This window comes from Rhinopithecus bieti, unplaced genomic scaffold (assembly GCF_001698545.2).
Source record: "Rhinopithecus bieti isolate Rb0 unplaced genomic scaffold, ASM169854v2 scaffold_26424, whole genome shotgun sequence".
In the NCBI taxonomy this organism is placed as follows: domain Eukaryota; kingdom Metazoa; phylum Chordata; class Mammalia; order Primates; family Cercopithecidae; genus Rhinopithecus; species Rhinopithecus bieti.
The window spans coordinates 271,136-284,894 of NW_016811744.1; the positions used below are offsets into that span (position 1 = coordinate 271,136).

Sequence of the window (13,759 nt, forward strand, 5' to 3'; positions counted from 1 at the left end):
GGTGTATTTGTTAAAACTCATCAGAGATAGGACACTTGGATTTGTGCCTTTCACCGAATGTAAATTTTACCTCAAAAAAAAAAAAACAAACTAGGAACCATAACAAATATTAAACTCTACTTAATGATGTACGTGCTTACGTGTATAATGTTTGAAAATTACTTTGTAATCCATCTAAATAACACTATAGACTCACGGAAACAGAGCAAAATGCTAACTGTAGAATCCAGGTACCAGCTATAGGTGCTCACAGTATAAATTCTTTTATCTTTTTTGTATGTTTGAAATTTTTCATAATAAAATACCAAAAGAAATTCACTGTTTTAAAGAGGAACCTATTGCCAGCAAATTGGTACATATTTTGACCTGGACCCTAAAGAACAAGCTTTAAGGAAAATATAATACATGAAGGCTTGTCTGGGAAAGACGACACGGAGTCCTGGGTTTCTCCTTCATCCCCAGCACCACAGGCTGGGTTTGCACCACAGGGTGCTGCCAGGTGCTGCCATGCCCATGCCCGGGGAGTCGGCCTGAGAGCCCCTGAGCAGTTGTTTGATTACAGTCCAATGTAGAAAAAAAAAATAGTGAATGCAATGTTTTTAGTTTCTCACGAAAACCAAAGAAGCTATGAGCCACAATAAGGAAGCCCGTCATGAGACAGGCACCTCCCAGAGTGCCTTCCCGTGTCCTTGGTAATGGCCAAAGATACCTCCCGGAGCGGGGCGGGGTGGGGTGGGGCATATCCCACCCATTCCAAATTGCCACCAAGAAACTACTGAGGTGCACATCTGTGCTTTCCAAAACTCTTTCTTTCCTTTAAACACACCTGAAGGAAGGCACAGGATTTGGAACATGGCTCCATAACTCAGGTGAATAGGCAGTCAACTAGTCACACTTTAAGAACAAATCTTTAGCCGGGCATGGTGGCTTCCGCCTATATTCCTAGCACTTTGGGAGACCAAGGCAGGTGGATCACTTGAGGCCAGGAGTTCGAGATCAGCCTGGGCAATATGGCAAAACCCCATCTCTACTAGAAATACAAACAATTAGCCAGGCGTGGTGGTGCGCACCTATAGTCCCAGCTACTCAGGAGGCTGAGGCAGGAGAATCGCTTGAACCTGGGAGGTGGAGGCGGCAGTGAGCCAAGACCACACCGCTGTACTCCAGCCTGGGTAAGAGAGCAAGGCTCCATCTCAAGGAAAAAAAAAAAAAGAACAAATCTTCAGGGTCCCACTGTTTGAGTCAAGCTACAGCTTTTCTCTGGAGATTACAGAATTAAGCAACGGAGTATACACTGAGCATCTCTGGGTGCTTTAACAAAAAAAAAAAAAAAGGAAGGAGAAAAAAATGGGCAGAAGCAAGAAGGATTCTGAAGAACAGCAAACTCTGAGGGGCCAGTGTCTGAACTGTGCGTAGCTGTGCTTCCGTGTGCAGATGTGACACTTGACGGGTTGGTTCCTTCACCAGCCAGACCTTGCCAAAGATTAAAGCAGGAGTTCTGGTAAAGCAAACGTTGGTCACTGGTGACTATCTCACACACACTCTCTGGAAAAAATCCCAATGTACGACAATTACTTCATGAACAACTGAAACATCTCACCTCTGGAAAAACTGTAAGAAGTGCAAATAAAGGAATTTGGGATAAGAGGGCATATGCTGTATACAAGCATCCTTACAAACAGCTGATTATAAAGAAAGTAAGGACCCTGACAGAATGTCAAAAATAGTCCACAAATTGGAAGGCATGTGCTGAGGCTCCGGGTGGCTGTGATGCAGCAGACTCTGAACTCCTGTCACCGCGGAGTCACAGCATTTGGCAGCAGTAGAAGCCAGAACCTAGCACCACAGCCAACATAGTCACAGCATGGTCAAGGTCCCAGGGATGTGGGGAAGCCCAGGAAGGCGCCCTCTCAGCACCACTGGGTCCAAAGTGAAAGCTGGACAGAACAAAGCTCCCACCAAAACCACTATGGCCTCACCCTACTCTCACTGGGGTTCCTGGAGCACCAGATCATGGATGCTGCATCAACCAGCCCCAGCAAAGGCGCCTTTGGCACACACTTCCTCAGCGCTACAGCTGGGCTCTGTGCTGAGAGAAATGCAACAGCCAGACCTACCTGCTGGCTTTTCCAGGTTCTCAGGATTGCTGGGGTCTAGCCAAGTGACCAAAGACAAGGAAGCACAGACGGGCTCCGCCACACCATGGGAGCAATCCAGTGGCCTGGCACAGAGTGAGCACTCCACACATGCCCAGCCCTTCCCTGTGCTCCTCCCACGTGTCCTCTCACGCAGTGTCGCTGCCGTCCTTCCACTCACATCCATGCTGGACACTGGAGCATCACCTCCAACCCACCCACTCCTGATACATGACTCTTTCCAAGTTCTGCCACCTGGATGCCACGATGCCTTCACATCCATCTTTTGCTTCTCCAGGCCACACCTCTGGTTCATGCTCTCACCACTGCACACCAGTGTGGCTGCGTCTCTCTCCTAAAGGTGGCTCACTGTAGCCAGTCCCTGGACATCGCCAAGCTACACAAACACACTTTCTTTTAAAACGGAGTATTTTAATCAGAATACCAGAGCATGAATTGCTTTTGTAGTTCAAAAAAAGTCTCATTAGAGCTAGGTCCATTAAGAACATACTAAAAATAACAAAAAATAATGTAGGTCAGATCACCTCACTCTTATCCTTCCAATACTTTATGGGCTTCTGCTGCTAGAGTCAAGCACACACTTTCCAAGATGACACTGTGGCCCCCTGGTGGCCGCGGCCTCTCCTACCCGTCCACACCCACCTCGCCCACCTGTGCCTCCACTGCCATATCACACTGACAGAGGACACAGTGACGACCTTCCTGGTCATGCTGCTCCTCAGCCGGGTGTTCCTCTCCACCGTTCAAAGTCCTCACAGCCATCTCCCAGGCCTCCAGCCACTCCCCCTAGGCCTGCATAACAGTGACAGGGCTTGCCTCACCCCGTCTTACTCAGGAATTTTCAACTATAAAACCCCAAAAGCCTTCTGCACCTCTATTCCCCACACAGCTTAGAATCATTCCTCAAACTAGAGTATATACTCAAAATATGTTTGTTTGTTTTTGAGACGGAGTCTCGCTCTGTCGCCCGGGCTGGAGTGCACTGGCCGGATCTCCACTCACTGCAAGCTCCGCCTCCCGGGTTTACGCCATTCTCCTGCCTCAGCCTCCGGAGTAGCTGGGACTACAGGCGCCCGCCACCTTGCCCGGCTAGTTTTTTTATATTTTTTTAGTAGAGACGGGGTTTCACCGTGTTAGCCAGGATGGTCTCGATCTCCTGACCTCGTGATCCGCCCATCTCGGCCTCCCAAAGTGCTGGGATTATAGGCTTGAGCCACTGTGCCCGGCCAATGTTTGTTAAACAGAAGAACAAATGCATTTTACATGCAAGTGAGCGTCATCAAGTACAAAAAGATAAGTTACAGCTAAAAAAATGGGTTAGTATTCTGTGGAAGCAACGTAAATAAATACACTTTAAAAATCAAAGTTTAAAGAGTTGGTTACATTTCAATGAGAACTGACTGGATACAGGTGCTCTTTTTTTTATTTTAGACAGTTTCACTCTGTCACCCAAGGGAGAGTGCAGTGACATGATCATAGCTCACTGCAGCCTCCAACTCCTGAGTTCAAGTGATCCTCCTGCTTCAGCCTCCTGGGTAGCTGGGATTATAGGTGTGCACTATCACACCTGGCTAAATTATAGATAGATAGATAGATAGATAGATAGACAGACAGACAGACAGACTGACTGGCTAAAAGATAGATAGATAGATAGATAGATAGATAGATAGATAGATAGATAGATAGATAGATACATAGGTGATTGATTGATAGACAGATAGATAGGCAGGCAGAGAGACAGAGAGATAGAGACAGGGTCTTGCTGTGTTGCCCAGGCTGGTCTCAAACTCCAGGGCTCAAGCTATCCTCTTACCTCAGCCTCCCAGAGTGCTGAGAGCTATCAAAGCCAACATGGTAGCAAACCGCCACTGGTCATTTCTCTACTACCTTCAATTCAAGATGGTGACTTCAGCATACCCACTGCATTCCCTGCCACATCAATTCCCCAGAATGGAAGAAAAGTCTATAGAAATATATCTATAATATAAAATATATTTTATATAAACATTAAAATCCATAATAAAAAAACTTTTTTTAAAGGTGCTAAACCTAGCTTTACTTAGTGGATTTTCCCATCCCAAATCCATAACTCCAAGACTTTCCAGGAGACAGTAGACTCTCCTCTCCTTCAGCAGGCACCAGCCTACAGTTCGCAGGGAAAGCACCCTACCTTGGCATCAGCAATGTCCACGAAGTTTTCCCTGTCAGTGAGCTTGAGATAATGGATGTTGAGAGGAGGGCCCAGAGCTTCCTGTGCCTCGGGATGGCTCTGCAGCTGTTCCATTGCCAACTTGTAATATAAACCCCTGGAATGAAGCTCTAAGGACGAAAGACACACTTATTTTCCTTATTGAACTTGGTCAGGTAGAATCTACTACAAAGAAAATTAAATAATGCAATTGACGTACAGGGTAGAAATAGAAACATGAAATTTGTGGATGGACGAATAATTAGGACCATCTACTCTAAACTGTCCATTTTACAGACTCAAAAACCAAAGCACAGGCAGGCAGTGTTTTGCAGGGATGTGCAGATGACCTTGGGCCTTGACCTCATGCAGACCCTTTCTGCTTCACCTCATTTCTACCCTCACTCATTGCCTTATTTCTACACCTAAGGGGTTTGATCAGCTCTTCCCTAAGTTTCCTCTCAAGTCTCTAAGTTTCCTCTAAAGTCCTATGATTCCATGACTTGTTCAAAGTGACACAGCTGGTCCACGGCAAAGCCGAGGCCAGAAGCCATGACACCTGACTTCTAAACATTGCCTGTTCCACTAACATGAGACGTAAAATAGGCCACAACATTAACAAAACCCTCAGGCCAAGAAACAGGATATGAGAATGTTCACTCATCGAGATTTAAGCCAACATTTCAAGTCAAACTGCTCTCAGTCTCAGGAATCATTCTGAGCCTACAGGCTACCTGGGAACTCTGGGCAGCACCTCCCAGAAGCTGTAAGTTCTAATAATCAGCTGCCCAAAGGAGGGAGCACAGGAAGGCTTCCCAAGCAGGCTGTTCAGTTTGGCCACAGAAAGTGCTTCCCTTCTGAAGGTCACATCACACTAATGAAAGGAAAGGTGACCTGACTCTGGAGAGGCCAAGGGAATCCCCTCCTGGGCTGCTTCCCAGGAACAGGGATACAGGGAATACCACAGGAATGAACACAGTGCCAGCCATGGTAGGAAAAGAAGGGACAGAAGCAGAGTCCAGACAGGTAATCTTTATTGAGTGATTTCCATGGCCAGGCACTGTTCTCAGTACTTCACACATCTCACAATGTTCAATAGCTCTCGTGTTGTGAGATTCAATTCTCACCTCATGCACAGGCACTAATATTACCACACATCACACCAATAAGGTAACTAACGCCCAGAAAGGTGACGGACTCCCCCATAAGGCCACATAGCTGGTCAAGAGCTGGAGCCAAGATTCAACCATTCAACCCAGGCAGTCAGCTGCAGTGCCCAGGTCTCACCAACTTAGCAGCCTCCTAAGGGAGAAAGGCTGTCACACCAGAAGGCTGAACCCTGACCCAAAAATGCACCCATTCCTCTCATGTCCTGCCCCTGCCCTTTGGCAGAGGGAAGAGGCGGCCAAATTATTCAGTCTGAATCATTCCTGGGAATGCTCATCTCAAGCCCCCTCTAGACTCAGCAACTCCACCAACTCTGCAGGAAGGTGCAGAGAGGCTGCAGAGGACACTGGAGCCTGTCTGCTTGTCTGCTGGTGACACTCACATCCTGGGAAGAAGTGAAAATGTTGCAGAGTGGATGAGGAGCCAAGCTGAGTGGGGATAAAGGAGCCTTAAAAAAGTCAGTCTGGAAAAAAATGCTGCCGCTTTGCCACCAGTAGCATTAAAATGACCTTAAATGTCCTGGCTGCTGATAGTAATTGTGGCCTGTCTTTACAAATTCAAATTTGAGTGCAGTGGGGCTGGAAGCTGCATGTGTCGGGATTTTGCCATCGTGGTCTCTGCTTTTATTTTCTGCTCCTGTCAGAGTCGCTTGCTTGTGGTCCCTCCTCCATTAAATCAACAGCAGAGAATGAAAGTGCAACAAAGGCTGACAACACTGGACCCATACTCACAGCTTTCCCCACCTGTGAACCATCTGGTATTCCCCTTCCCTCTGTCCTTTCTTTATATAATCTCAGAATCTTGATGGAGCCACTGTGTGTGCACTGGACTGAAAGCCCACCGTGCTTTGCTAGGCTTCTTATGCAAATGAATCCTGGTCCTTTTATTTGTACTCGTTGCTCCTGGAAAAACTGAGATTACAGGACACAGAGGAAGCTACAGCCAATGAAATGGTGGACTAGCCTTTAAAATCACCCTCTCCTCCTTCTCTAATCTAAAGAAAGCATCTCAAGTATTTCCTCTGATAGAGGAGCAGGAGCAGGATTGCTAGGAGGAGGTCAGGCTGCACGTGGCTTGCAGGATACTTACTTTGTATGAGGTAATACACAAGGGCAAAGCCCCCAGCACCGAACACACCGCCGAAAAGGACCTTTATTCCCAGAGGAATTGACTGCCTGCTTCCTGGATACTTAAAAACAAAAGATACAAATTTATTGTAGGATTCCCTGTTTTGTGCCAAGGGGATTTGCCTGGCGTGGGCCCCTCAAGGAAAGAAGCATTAAGGAAGTCAGCAAGGAGGCCAGACCGCCCTCCCTCATTTGCTTCCTTTCCAAATGCCAGGGTTGGTTCTGGAGCCAAACTGAGTGCCCTTCTGAGGGTGCCCTCTCGAGAGTGGCCCATGTCCAGGACCCATGCTGTGGGGACCCTGCCGCCCCCAGCCGGCCCAGCACAGAGCAAGCATTCAGCCCACCATCCTGACAGACAGAGCCCAGACTGTGTGCCAAGCCCCGCGTGGCCAGGAAGCACAACCACTTTGTCTCAGGCCAACTGGTAAACAGGAAGCTTATCCTTTGTGGCAATGGCTGGTCCTTATAAGCCTGCAAATGGGCTGGAGCTGTCACTGGCTCCTTTCTTTCATATTTTGAAAAATGCCCCACCCTTGGGATGAGGAAACTTTGGTTATGACTTTCAGGCTGAATGAACAGATGGAGGGATGCCAACTCAGCAAATACAGCACACCACATCCACCCTGGCTTTAGCCCCTGTCCCCTGAAGGCCTGGGTGGGGCTGGGAGCAGCAGTGGACTCCCTGGAGCCAACTCTCCTCCTTCCTGGTGGCCATTTAACCACTGCTCACAGCAGCCTGAGGCTTTCTGAAAAGTGTAAGATACCTGACCATAAAACAGTAGGACGTGGGCTACAGGAGTAGGACAGGAAAGGACAGGAGAGGGGGTCACAATTCAAACGCCCACAGGGCCAAACAGGTCACATAAAAGACAGCAGACACTGCAAAGACAAGGACGTAAGGCCCAGCCAAGAAGACAGCTTCAACCTGGCTCCAGCTGACTGTGGCTATGTGGCCCCAGTCTCAATGGATCTTTCCATTTTTCAAGAGGGGTCAGAAATCTGATTTTTTTTTTTTTTTTTTAATGTGAAATTGCCTGGATTCTAAATGCTGACAACCAATTTTTAAAAATTGCTAACAAAATGCATTTGTGAATCAAATTATTTCTGTGGGTTTTCAGTTTGCTTTGACCATCAGCGCATCCCAACCCTAAGTGAGATTTAGGTAAATTCCTGTCTGTCTTTGCTGACATTTCTCCAAAACGAATAGAGATTTTGGACAGACATGGAAATTCCGGTTTTAGATAAAAGAAAAAACTCCGTAAGTGTTTGTGTCCCTACTTGAAGATTTAACCTCAGATTTTAATTGTGCTCCTTTCACAAAACAAAGCCTCTGATGTGTCCTAAAGGGGTCAGAGGTAATGCAGTGCAGAAAAGTTAGGTATAATGTGAGTTCCTTTGCTGGCTGGAACACATTCTCACCATCTGCTTCTCCACCTTCCAGAACACAGAGTAACAACTAATTGTCTACTCATCATTTCTGAAAACTTGAATGTAAAGGAATCCATAGAAACCCTGTTGGAGGAAGTTCCTCAGGGAGACATTCTTTCTGAGAACTAATAACTAAACATACCCTTGAATCAGGCTACGGGTGACCAGTTCTATACTAAAATATTTAATCCAGGTTTACATATATAAAGGGCTTTGATCAATTTAACAAATGAAGGAGGGTGACATTTTAGATTATCTTTGTATTATCTGCTTATATGCTGTTTTGTTCAACTAGAAAAGGCTGTTGAAACCACAAACAAATGTACAGCAACTGCTGTGAGAGTTCTAGCTAGTGCCCTATAATATGTAAAAGTATCAAAATGAGTGTAAAGTCAATTACAGTAATGTGATCTGGGAAAAGCCATTTAGTTCTCATAATGAAAACGGTCAGAGCATCTCTGAAGAATGTATTAGTCAGATCTTGCTTAATTTGAAGAGAGCCCAACAGGGTAAGGCAGCCAGACTGGGTTATGCAGACGTTCCCAGAGTGTTACAGCTTCCAACGCCAGCATGGGACACCAGAGAAAGACAAAGCCGGAAACAATGCAGAAAATGCCCCTCCCATCCCTCCTGTGAAGTTAAAGCACAAGTGAACCCTAAAGACCAGGAGAAGCCCGTAACTATTCAGGGAGTGACTTTCTTCTATTGTCTAACTCGAGAATACCCTGGCACGTTCTAGTGGGGAACTTGGCCCTGGAATATTCCCTTACCTTTTGCCACATCATAGCACAACTCTCTTGAAAATCAGCAAAGGCAAGTTGTCCTGCAATTAGAAAAGATTTTACATTAAAATCATTTTTTAAAGCCCAATTCTCTCTAGTCTCATACAGCCAAGATTTATTACCAACCCAAGCTTTAGAACATGAACAAGAAGTTAAATTTAAACTCTAAAACAACCTTGTCTGAGAAAGGCCCTGGTTTTTCCCCCTTCTGCCAAATTAGGAAGAAAAAACAAAGCCTGCGGGTTTCCTGTCTGTGTCCTATGTACTTTTCGTTACAGCAACCAAAGAACCGGTGTGCGCAAGGGAGAACCGCAGGCAGCAAGTGCTTTGACCACAGCACAAACACGGGGCCAATCAGCAGGTGGCTGGACCCGCAGAAGCAAGATGCTAGCAATAAAAGCTGTACATGACAGAGTGAAAACAGCACTTCACAGTTAAAAAGAAACAATAGTACAATAAACCCATACATGAACTTTAACAATATTGATTAATACCTAACCTAACACTTCTCTTACTATTATGTGTCTTGTACTATTCTAAGCACTTTACATAATTCATTTAATTCTCACAAGCCTTTGAAGTAGGAACTATTATCATCACCCTCATTTTACAGATGAGTAAACTGAGGCACAGAGAGGTTAAGTAATATGCCCAAAGGTGCACTAATAAGTGAGTAAGTGGTAGAACGGGGATTCAAACTCATGGAGTCTAGCTCCAGCATCTGCTCTTTCAACCACTGTGGTACACTAGCTTTAAGATATCTAATTAAAGCAATATTGATATGTGAAAACAGTGTCTCTGAGCTAAAATATATTCTTACTGTTCAGTGTAAAAGTCCTTGGCAGGCATGCCTTTCCTGCTATTTTTCCAGACAAGGTAGATACATATTTGTACCTTCATTCCTTCTTTTGTTTAGCAAACGGTTACTGAGGGTCTGATCTGGTCAGAGAGTAAGAATATAATAACGGTATCAAGACATAAGGAATTTTCCTTAGTCCTGAAGGGAATACAGACAATAAAACAAATAATTATAACATAGACCTATCACATACAACTGCACAGCTATGCACTGCACAACCCTTGTAGAGCACCATGCACATTAGAGACATCAAAGATGTCTGTCTTTATTAAGACGGTTTGCCAACAGTTGGAAGTACTATGAAGTATCTTGCAGAAGGGGTGGGTGTCTTTTTCTAATTTGCACAAAGGTGCCTTCGGGCTAGCAGCAGCCTGGTTAGTGCAACCAGATATATGCACCAAGAGAGGAAGTAACGCTGAGGAAGTGGTCGACCCTGATGCAGGGAATCAGCGGAGGTTTCACAGAAGTTTACCAAGAAGAGAAAGGTGAAAGAGCAGGAAAACAGCTTCAGATCCAGGAAATGACAAACAAAGGCAGAGTGGGCAGAAACAAGAACTGAAGTGTAAAGTGCAGGAGAGGGGCCACAGGAAACAGGTCCGGAAACGGAGGGGCGGCAGCATAGTGGGTGATTACTGCTAAGAAAGACCCTCGACCCTGAGCTGTGGGACTCTGCAGTTGAGGGGCTACAGAAAAATCTCTCTGGGACAGAGGGGTGGGCAGATGCGGGGAGAGAAGGCAATGCAGCAGTACTGCCAGAGGACAGCAGAGCCCAGAGCTAAGACCAAGGTAGCAAGTGTGCCGCAAAACGGTGGTTTCTTAAAATATTTAGGATGGGTCTTATTTATTTATTTACTTATTTTTATACTTACTCATTCCAAAAAGGATGATGGAGCTAACAAAGATACATACTTTAGAAGAGAAGAAAACAGATAGATGAGGAAATGAAGATAAATGAAAAATAATATTCAGAAAAGAAATAAGGCTGAAATAAAGTTAGAGCACAATAGGACATACTGTTATTCACTAGGTATTTCCTCAAGGTGCCACATAGTTGACACGGCTTCCTATCTGCTCAGCAGACAGGGAAGCTTGAGGAGCTACAAGGTCCAGAGTGTCCGTGGGGAAAGGCAAATCTACCACTGAGTTGGAAGACAACAGCTGCTAAGAATACATGAAGCCTCAGAAAGCCAAGACTCAGAGATTCTCTCGAGTGACTGGTGTCGCAAACAACCTGAGAATTAAAACAAGATCACAAAATAAGAAGTTCCCAACTACCAAATGACTATGTTTTATAACATCCAACTATGAAAGCCACATTCATACTCCCCCACCAACAAAAAAACAAAACAAAAAAAACAGAAGAATTATTTTACAAGCAGTCAAAAGAGTGAGGACTCAAGAGTGCTTAGGCAGTGAGGATCAACCAAGACTCCCCAGAGCCCTTCCACGTCAAAGAAGGGGTTGGGGTGCGAGTGGTGGGCAGGAAATGGGTTCAGGAGTGAGTCAAGGGTAGCAAGAGCTCCTTTTCAACCAGCTTCAGTTTACCTGCCCCTTCAGTTGCCTTTTGAAGAGTGTTAAGTATTCCCCGACCTCACAAAAAAACAAAAATTAGAAAAGGCACTGTAGAGGAATAGAGATGGATTTCAGGCTAACTGCAGGAATGTTACCTCTTAGAACCAGTCTTCTAGTAAGAAGGGAAAATTTAAAAGTGTGATGTGCCATACTCTGCAATAAACTCAAGTTCAATCAGTCTACTACGTTGCCAAATAAGGGCAGATTTATTTGCTTAACAGTTTGCCAAAAGGCAAGGGTTGCATCTGTATTGAAAATCAAGGAACTTGTTAGCCACAGGAAGGTGGCACAAAGCACTGGCCAAGGTCTTTTAGGAAAGCAGTCTTAGCTCTGCTCTGATACACAAAGGGATGGCTTTGGCCTCCAAAGGCAAATAGTTTATAAACCTTTTCCAAAGTACTAAACCCTTTCTAGAGCCAAAGAACAGTCTGCTGAACAGATGCAGCAGACGCTCGAGCTGGCACAGGCTGGAGGATCCTGTCAGCCTCCCTTCAGCCAGGACCAGAGTAAGCATCACCAGGGAGATCAACAGAACAGCCAGGAAGTTCAAGCCATAGACAGGATCCCACAAGGGAAGGGTGGAAGCAGGCAGGTGGTGCAACTTCAAGCTGGGAAGCACACCAGAATCACAGGAAGAGCTTTAAAAAAAAAAAAAAGGCCAGATGCGGTGGCTCATGCCTGTAATCCCCACCTTTCAGGAGGCCAAGGCAGAAAGATCACTTGAGCCCAGGAGTTCAAGACCAGCCGGGGTAACATGGCAGAACCCAATCTTTACAAAAAATACAAAAATCAGTCAGGTGTAGTGGCGTGCACCTGTGGTCCCAGCTACTCAGGAAGCTGAGGCAGGCAGATGGCTTGAGCCCAGGAGGTGGAGGTCGCCATGAGCCAAGACCATGCCGCTGCACTCCAGCCTAGACGACAAAGCAAGACCCTGTTTCAAAACAAACAAGGCAGATGTCCAGGCCACATCTAAACCAATTAAAATAGAATCAACAGGGGCAAGACCCAGGCAATGGTGGTTTTTAACCTTCTCAAGTAATCGCAATATGCAGCCGGGCTTGGCTGGGAACAAAGCACATAAAGCAGCATTACAGGTAGCTGAAGCAGGAGCAGGGTCAAAAGCCCGGCTATGAACACAGGCCATGTGACATTCCCAGCAGGCCTATTAACACCCATAGTCCTCTAAAGCAGCGCTTTGCCAAGCATAACCTATTCACTTCACCTCTGCTCCTCTGGGTAACATGGCTGGCCTGGCTTGTCCTACATCTGGGTAACCACTATGGGCCAGGCACCATGCAGGATGTTTTATATGCACTACTCCTATTTCTTAAAACAATCATAAAAGGTAGATATTATTTTTGCCTTTCTGAACTAAAAAAAAAAAAAAAGCCTTAAGAAAGGTTCTGGCCGGGCGCGGTGGCTCAAGCCTGTAATCCCAGCACTTTGGGAGGCCGAGATGGGCGGATCACGAGGTCAGGAGATCGAGACCATCCTGGCTAACACGGTGAAACCCCGTCTCTACAAAAAAAATACAAAAAACTAGCCGGGCGAGGTGGCGGGCGCCTGTAGTCCCAGCTACTCGGGAGGCTGAGGCAGGAGAATGGCGTAAACCTGGGAGGCGGACCTTGCAGTGAGCTGAGATCCGGCCACTGTACTCCAGCCTGGGCGACAGAGCGAGACTCCGTCTCAAAAAAAAAAAAAGAAAGGTTCTGAAACTTGCTTATGGTCATGCAGCTATTCCCTGTCAGAACTATTACATGCATCTGACTCCAGAGGCCATGGTTTCTCCACTAAGCCAAGACCATGGATTTCAGAACAATCAGCTTCTCACACAGGTAGGATGTGCTGTCCAAAAGCCATTTCCATCTGCCAGAAGCAAATCACTGCTACACTGGGAAAGTTTTAATCAATATATCTCCAAGTTATAATTTAAGGGAACAAGGTAAAACAAAGAGATACAAAATCACTTAGCGACTACTGGGAGGAAATGGAAAGATGATTCCTCCCTATTGTTGAATGGGCATGGCTCATTGCTACTGCCACCCCGCGGATTACATATATCGTTCAGCCTTTAAAAATCGAAAAATTGTCAAGGGCCATGGTAGAGGAGGTTGTGAGGGCAGCAGAAAGATAGTACAGAGAATTATGCTTAAGACAATAGAAATTTAAAAAGTAAGGCAATATAAATTGAAATGAAAAAGAATAAGAAACAAAACCCAAAAGGCCGAAAATAAAGATTAAAATTTGGCATTTAAGAAAAGAAGTATGAATGGCAAAACAAAATAAAAGAAGACTAAACTTTTTTGAAGAATGAAATGTCTCAAATGTAAGGTAAGGGAGACAAAAGGATAGTACCAAAAAACATAATGATAAAAGCATGTGAGTAAACATAATAAAAGTTTTTTTTTTTTTAAGTAAAAGACTATGAAATTAAGCATTTTAAAATTAAGCATACAAATGTAAGCGCTGACTTTTAACCT

The 13,759-nt window shown here is 45.4% G+C and overlaps 1 protein-coding gene across 5 annotated transcripts in view; it reads right to left on the reverse strand.

Moving 5' to 3' along the window:
• COA1 (cytochrome c oxidase assembly factor 1) overlaps window positions 1-13,759 on the reverse strand; it is a 95,043-nt gene that overhangs the window by 1,953 nt on the left and 79,331 nt on the right. For 3 of the 5 annotated variants that reach the window (XM_017894927.1, XM_017894930.1, XM_017894926.1), the window contains exons 2-4: window positions 8,837-8,889; window positions 6,601-6,700; window positions 4,327-4,475 (exon numbers count right to left, since the gene is read on the reverse strand). In XM_017894927.1, the coding sequence (XP_017750416.1) occupies window positions 4,327-4,475; window positions 6,601-6,700; window positions 8,837-8,851 (264 nt within the window). In that variant the 5' untranslated portion in view covers window positions 8,852-8,889. Of the gene's footprint in view, window positions 1-4,326; window positions 4,476-6,600; window positions 6,701-8,836; window positions 8,890-8,974; window positions 9,000-9,023; window positions 9,081-13,759 lie in introns of those variants that run through there. The other 2 variants (XM_017894929.1, XM_017894928.1) reach the window with 2 other exon arrangements.